Source organism: Sitophilus oryzae, unplaced genomic scaffold (assembly GCF_002938485.1).
Source record: "Sitophilus oryzae breed Bouriz unplaced genomic scaffold, Soryzae_2.0 scaffold_810_pilon_pilon, whole genome shotgun sequence".
Classification (NCBI taxonomy): Eukaryota; Metazoa; Arthropoda; class Insecta; order Coleoptera; family Curculionidae; genus Sitophilus; species Sitophilus oryzae.
The window spans coordinates 1,673,248-1,681,175 of record NW_022147429.1 but is presented as its reverse complement, the minus strand read 5'-3'; the positions used below and the strand labels follow the sequence as shown (position 1 = coordinate 1,681,175).

The 7,928-nt window shown below is 32.7% G+C and overlaps 1 protein-coding gene across 1 annotated transcript; it reads left to right on the top strand.

Moving 5' to 3' along the window:
• Positions 1-3,389: 3,389 nt before the first annotated feature.
• Positions 3,390-4,515, top strand: LOC115889078. Its single transcript, XM_030908993.1, has 2 exons — positions 3,390-3,594; positions 4,247-4,515. Exons 1-2 carry the CDS (start codon positions 3,390-3,392, stop codon positions 4,513-4,515), a joined length of 474 nt encoding a protein of 157 aa, XP_030764853.1.
• Positions 4,516-7,928: the final 3,413 nt, after the last annotated feature.

Sequence of the window (7,928 nt, the reverse complement as noted above, 5' to 3'; positions counted from 1 at the left end):
TTCAATTATGCATACTAGATTCTTTTTCTAGTAGATGTTTTGTCTTTTTGCAATCGATCACTGGCCACAATCTTCGAGCTGTAGCGCAGCAACGTCTCTTGCTGCTTGGCCTTGATAACAGTAAATTGGTAGTCATTTGGTGCCTTAAGCCTACATACTAATTATTGGAAAAACAAACAATAATTGTTGGATTACTATATGCTTTAGTGCCTGAAGAAGCAACAATAAAGTCGCGAAATGTCGCAAAAAAACATAACTGTTTTCTTTTGAGTCTTCCAAAATACCCACAATTTTCTACATACGTAACTAGTTTTCCGGAAATAATGGTTGAATCTGGTTGTTGTATTAAGACCTGAACTATGATCTCCACTTATCTAAACATTATCTTTATTTATTTAATTTATCTAGTTTTTTCCTACGTAATTCGCAATATCAACTAATTAAAAGAAAAAATCATGTCCATACTTGTCATTACTAACAAACCTACTTTCTATATTTATCTTTGGTGACTCAGCCATCATCAATTCTTAATTTGTAAAATTGAATTTTACTAACAGCGAAATGGACAAAATTCGTCAATTCAATGTAAAGGAAAATTATAAGATTTGTATTCAACCGATCCAATATCCAACATTTATTTATTTTAGTAGACGTGAAAGGGTTAAAATTTGATGAAACTTTATCATAATTATGGTGCTTTCAGTTACTATCATATGGCATATTTGGGGAATACACAACGAAATGTTTTTTTTTCTAATGCACGATATTATAATTTATTCTTAGATTTGTTCCGGAGATACCGAAAATGTTTAATTTCCTATATTCCCCCAATTACCTTAATTATACACCTAATTTCTATCAGCCTATATATCTATGGTGATATCTAATACTGACAGATAGGATTATTTGCGCTAACGTAAAAATTGTAACAAATTAGCTTTAATTATACCTTCATGTTATAAGAAAATATGTATTTATCGATTTAATCTTGCCTCAACAAAACACCAAAAACACTTTCAAATTCAACGAGATAGTATATTCAGAATTAGTGATGTAAAGGGTAATATTACCGGTAATTTTGGTAATACTACGTAATATTACTGCAAGATCGGAAACATTGGAAATATTGCTTTTTTCCCACTCTAGTCTTTTCCTTTTTTTGGTGAAAACAAGATAGGGCTGATTTGTTTCTTGTCTAAAAAGCTTTTTGGACACTAAATCTAAACACTCATTAAGAAGCTTAGCAGTTGATGATTGCCCAGATGTTTCTGATGTTCTTTCACCAAACACACAGGGTACAGTAAGCTTCGAAACGAATTTTGGCTACAAATACAAGTAACTTATGACTTGCTTAAGCCAATCTCTAAGTTGGTAACGATTTTTGAAGCTATATAACGTGCCAACAATATCAAAAGTCTTTACCTGCTTTTTTTAAATTTTGAAATAAGGTCTATATTATGTAGCAAAATATCAGATTTATCCGTTGCTTGGTCGGAAAACATGAATATGTGTGCAATTCTGGAAAAACGGAAAAGTAACTATCTAAGACCTGCTAAGCTGTAAATTTAATTGCAACGGAGTTCATCTATGAAATTGCAAGGCATCATTCAAGTTCAAAGTAATAGATTTGACTCAACTAATGAAAGAGAAAGAAGCATATGCCAAGATTGGGCATAATTTACCATTTTCTCTATTACGTACTATAACATAAGCACAAACATAAGCCTCTAGGACTAATTTATACAGGGTGTTTCAAAACAAATGCGAAAAACTTAAGGGGGTGATTCCTTGTTCAAAATAAAGGGTAGTTTGTTTTATAAACGTTGGGTCAAAAGTCAAGCATTAGGGAGATATCGCGGTACAAAGATGGCGGAAAAATAATGTTTTTATTTTTTATCTTGAAAACGAAAGGAGATAGACTAATGAAATATTATGGAAGCATTACTGTTATAAAAACACACTTTCAGGTAATTTTTTTACTTTTTTAAAATGAGTGGAAGGGGTTGAAATAAACTACCGCTATCATTCTTGTTAACGAAATTTAACGAAAAATCTTATCAAACACATGCAAATGCTTTAATTCGGATAGTTTAGTTTGTTTAGAAACTTTTTTACTTCTTGTGTTTTTTTGATAAAACTCACCGATTGGAAATTAAAAAATAAAATGTAAAGCATTACATGTCAGGACAAAAAACATTTTTAGAGTAAGAATCTAGTGATAATAACGATAATAATAATCATCTAGATAATAACGTATTGCAGTAGAGTAATGTCAAATAAAATAATAATGCAAGACATCGTAAAAGTAGCAGCTGCCGACTAGATTTTTCTAAAAAATTACAGCGCCCATAGATTCTTTATCCGAAAATGTTTTTGTCTGACATGTAATGCTTTATTTTTTGGTAATTTCAAATCGACAGTTTATCAAAAATGAAGATAAGTTCTAATATCAAGTGGTACGTGTTTGATAAGACCCTGGCACAGAACTGGATGGCACAAATTGATAGAGGTAACCAACCTATCTCTTTTCGTTTTCAAGATAAAAAATAAAAACATTATTTTTTCGCCATCTTTGTACCGCAATATCTCCCTAATGGTTGACTTTTGACCCAACGTTTATGAAGCAAACTACCCTTTATTTTGAACAAGGAATCACCCCCTGAAGTTTTTCGCATTTGTTTTGAAACACCCTGTATATAATACGTTCTTGCCTTTTTTTTGTAATGTTTTTACTGTTTAGGTTTATATATTATTACTTATTATTTAATAAGCTGTTTTTTTTATAAATTATCAATGTTACCGTAATATTACGTAATAATACCGGTAATATTACCGATTTTTAAATTACTGGTAATTTTACATCACCATTCAAAATTAAAATGTTGGGATGGATGGAACTAAAATGTATACAAATTCATGGATTTGAAAATACAGTACATTTCAATTAATTTTCTAATTTTTTCTTTAAATACAACTAATTTTCTTTTAATAAACTAAATTTTAAAGTTGCCAATTTGATGTTCCATCAATTTATATATTTTTTAATTTTATTGCAAATATTTTATAGATTAGGAATAAAAATTTATATATAATTTATTTCTGAATTAAAACATATATTTATACATAACTATTTATTATATTAATGATAATGAAAAAGGAATAAAATAATAAAAATAAATGAGAGGCAGTACGGGATACGAAAAAAATTCAGTACAATCGATCCTCTTAAAAAAGTGTTTCATACAATTAGAGGACTAAAGAATATTAGCTCGTCAAACAGCGATATCTTTATGTTGATTACCTTGGATGTAAAAAATGCCTTCAACTCGGCAAACTGGGAAAATATAATCAATGACCCTACATATCATTGGAAAATAAGTTTATATTTAATGGAAAATAAAAAAGCTTATCTAAGCGAAAGATGCGTTATTGTAGAGGATGCAAAAGTTAAAGTATCTAAAGATGATGTTGCGCTGATGGTAAAGGCTAAATATACCGAAGATCTCGTTAGAACTGCGGAAAGAGCATCGGAGCAGGTGTGCTCATGGATGGATGAGGTGGGGCTAGAAATAGCGCCGCACAAAACGGAGGCAGGTATTTTGGTTGGTAACCGAAAATCACGCAGTGTACGTTTTCATGTGAAACAAAATATAATTGTACCAAAGAAAACAAAATATTTGGGGATTGTTTTCCAAGCGGGGGAGGCTTTTCTTTGAGCATATCCGCCATACAGATTTGAAAGCAATAAAACAGGGGGCCATGTTATCCAGAATTATGCAAAACTGGTCTACCTTGGGTCGACCAAACGAAACGCCGAGTGCTAGCTGCTGTACAAGCATCTACAATTCTGTTTAGATCCGAAATTTAGGGAGAAACTTGCAAAGTTCGGAGTCATAGAGAGAAACTTCTTGCAGTGCAACGAAGATTGGCCATAAGAGTATGTCGTGGATACAGGACAATATCTGCGGAGGCTGCACAAGTTTTGAGCTCAATGGCCCCGATAGACATAGTAATTGAAGAAAGAATGGAAAGGCAAGAGCATTCAGGAAGAACAGCGTCAGAAAGTAGAAATAGTAGTTAGAAATAGAGTTCTGGAAATATGGTGTAAAAGATGGAGTGAAAACAGAAATGGGAAAGGTAAATGGACTAGAACACTTATAAAGAACCTAGAGTGTTGGATAAATAGAGAATATGGATAAATGAGCTATGCCATGAGTCAATTCCTTTCTGGTCACGGTTGTTTCAGGTTGTAGTTTATATAAAATAAAGTTAGCTGATAGCCCGAGATGTCTCTATGGCGACTCCGATGCTGATACGGTGGAGCATACCCTTTTGGAATGTAACCGATGGACAGCTGAACGAAGAGTTCTATACGAAAAACTAAGAGTCCTAAAAATTAAGATTTCCGATCTAGTTCCAGTGATGATTCGATCCCCAGAAAATTGCAATAGTGTTCACACTTTTATGGAGACACTAATACATGCAAAAGAGAAAGAAGCTAGACGAAGTAACTAAAACATCGCAGTAAAACCGCCTCCTCGAAAAGTAATGCCGAAAGGTAGTTCCTCGGAGAGATATTCAAAGCGGCTTGTGAAGGTTTTTTAGTCGGTGAGGTACCTCAACCATCTCGACAATACCACATATGGTCTCTGGTTTGCAGATTTTTCCCCACAAAATAAAAAAAAAAGATAATGAAGAAATATTCATGAGGCAAACAAACTTGATTGCTACATGCAAGGGATGTCTCCGAGGATGTCTCACTGTTGGAATTACATGTACATTTTTTTGGTAGTCACTGGCAGTCGTTGGCATCAGTCGACTATAATTTTATGGCAGAACAAGGCAATCTTCTTCGCTGTCATTGGCAGTCGCTTGGCAGTAAAATTATATTTTGGTAGTACATATATACTTCTTTTACCCACACCCCTGAAACACCCCTTAACTAGATTTAAATTAATAGAAATTTTTATCATGGCATCCGCTGTAATTTACCCACGTTTATTTATAAATATAATTAATCTGCTTTTATTGTCTCCTTATCGCTACTTTATATCCAAAAATATTTTAAGGTTTAGAAAGTTTTTTGACATTCTTATCATATAATATAATGACGTCATGATACATTTAAAGATAAGAGTATAGCAATTTGTTTAGGATTGATGATAATTGTCTCTCTGAGTGTCTATTGTTTTATAAAATTGTTTTTCGTAGACAAGATGGCAACAAGGTTAAAATGAGGTCATTTAAAATTTAATTCTTGCAAGTATTTAAGGATTAAAAAAAGATAATTCTAACTTTATTAACTTAACTTTATTTCACAGGCATTTTTTGATATTATTTTGGTAATAAAAAATTATATACCTAGTCTCATATTTTAATCGTGATAAATTAGTAATTGAGGAATTGGTAGTAGAAATTTGGAGATAGGAATTTTGCAGAATAGGAAATACGGATATCGCAAATATAAATATATCACGAGATATATCATATACATATGTAATATTGGTACCTAATTGCTGAACCTAAATTTATAGAAGTTTAAAGTGTTTAGTTAGCTATATTGTCCACCTTCTTTCTCAGTCTAGTTCCATACAGTGTTGGATAGAGGATATAGGCCTCTTCTGAGTTTTTCCATGCTATACGATCGCTAGCCAATCTCATCCATTGTCTTTCTGCCACTATACTTTAACGTCATCTAGCCATCTATTGTTTGGTAGGCCCACACTTGTTGTAATACCCCTTGGTCTCCATAGTATAACTTCTTGGGGCTACCGGTCTGGATCGTATCACGCCACATGTCCGATCTATTGCCATTTCAGACTTGCCACTCTTTAAACAACCGCGACGTTCCGTATTTTATCTCTAAGAGTGACTCCTAACATGATTCTCCATGGCCATAACCTCTATTATATTATGAGCACAACTTTTCTTTAGGTTGATGGGCACATAATATGTATAACTTGGCATTATAATATACCGATTTATATAAGGATGAACCTTTGTTTCAAAGAAACTTAGATGATCCTTATGGCAGAATTAGGGAGTCTGAGATATTACAACCGTCATACAGTAGGGCAAAAAAAAAGTTACCAAAAATCCTGTATATAGATACTGTTATAAGCTGAATAATTATCTACTTATCAAGGTTTAATGAGTTTTGTCAGGGTTAAAAGAATTCTGAAAATTTGCGAATCCGAGAGAAATTATATATGTGAACTAGAAATAAATGCTTAAAGGGTTTTGATTTTTTGCCACTATTCGAAATTTGTGCATTACTGTGGATCGAATGCAGTGGAGGTCACAACCTACCCCATATTTTATTTGCCCCTGGATAATCTTCGACACCATTTGTATATTTTTGCATATTGGCCTCTAATGTTGCGTCTCTTTTTTTGTCTTTTAATGAACACTAACATACACTAAAATGTCAATAATTCCATTTATGATAATAGATAATGTAGCTGCATTCTCTCAATAATTAAGAAATAATACCCATTATTAAATATCTTTATTTCAAATAATGGACAATGATTATTAAATATTGTGAAATAATATTTATGAACCCTAGGGGCCTCCTATTTTTGTAATTTATAATCTTTGTTTTAATAATTATCAATATTGTTATTTTAGGTATTTTGTTCTATGCGTTGTGCAATGATCCTTAAACTTATCAAGATTATATCTGGATATACTATTTTTTTATATAGATTCTGTCGGTAAATATTTTATTATCTTACTAATTATTTACCTAAATTTTATTGACTATTGATTTATATACAAGGTCGGAAAAGCTTTAGATGCCGATTTTTGTGTGTATGGAAAGTGCACTTAATACGCTCAGTACAATAAGTGCTGTTTTACACGGAGCGGACCGTCCGCGTGGGCTATCGTGTATATTTTTAAGATCCGACGGAGTACTTTCACCTGTGATGTCAATATGCGCATGTAAAACAAGGTTTTAATATAGCACGTATCCATATATTAAATTTGCGTTTGTTAGTAATTTAATTAGGCGTTTTAGATTAGATCTCGGATTAGATTGTTCGAGGCATCAGATTATTTATTTTTATATCTTTTTTGTGGTCCTGTGGCCCTCTTCTGATTTACTGACATTATTCAGTCCCAAACTTTTCTCAAAAAGAGTAACAACGTAAAGACTGAACCCTGCATATAGCTCATTGCCAATAGTTTATCATTGTCTAATACAAATAACCGCTCATTTGCCAGGCTGTAGCACTGACATTTTTGTCCGTCAATCCCATTAGCTTTAAATGCCTACTCAGCTTACAATATCCTGATAGTAGCCCTAATCTAACCTACTACATCTTTGACTGTCTTCCTGTCTTTGCTTATCAGGCCTGCCGTACATCTTGGCGAATATTCTACCATGAACATTTCCTGGAAATCCTGGACGTCTGGCAATCCTAACTCTAAGTTGTCTTTTATATTTTACATACAGAAACATAGTAGGCGCTTTTCAACATATACATACCAAATGTCTAATTTAACTATCATCTTTAGTTAACTTAGCCCAAAAGTTTTAAACCGCTTCTTTTAACCTGTACTGAATGTTTTAAATTGAGGAGTCAGTCGAAAAATGGAAATAAAGTTATAATAACGTTATAATAAGCGCAATATTTTTTTAGAATTTCGAAGACAGTTGTCTCAAAAAAAGGTCAGTCGAAGAATATCAGTCGACAATTTCCCGTTGGTATAGAGAATTTAAACGTGAGCGGATTAGTGTTAGAGACAATCCATGACCAGGTCTACCAACAATGGCAGTCGCTCAGGAAAACGTCGATGCTGTACGTAAGCTGATCCAAAAAGTTCGACATATCATAAAAATGAAGTGAACCCCCTTGGATTGGACATTTCAAAGACCCAAATTGAAAAAATTTTACATGCAGTACTAGTAAATAGTTAGTAGT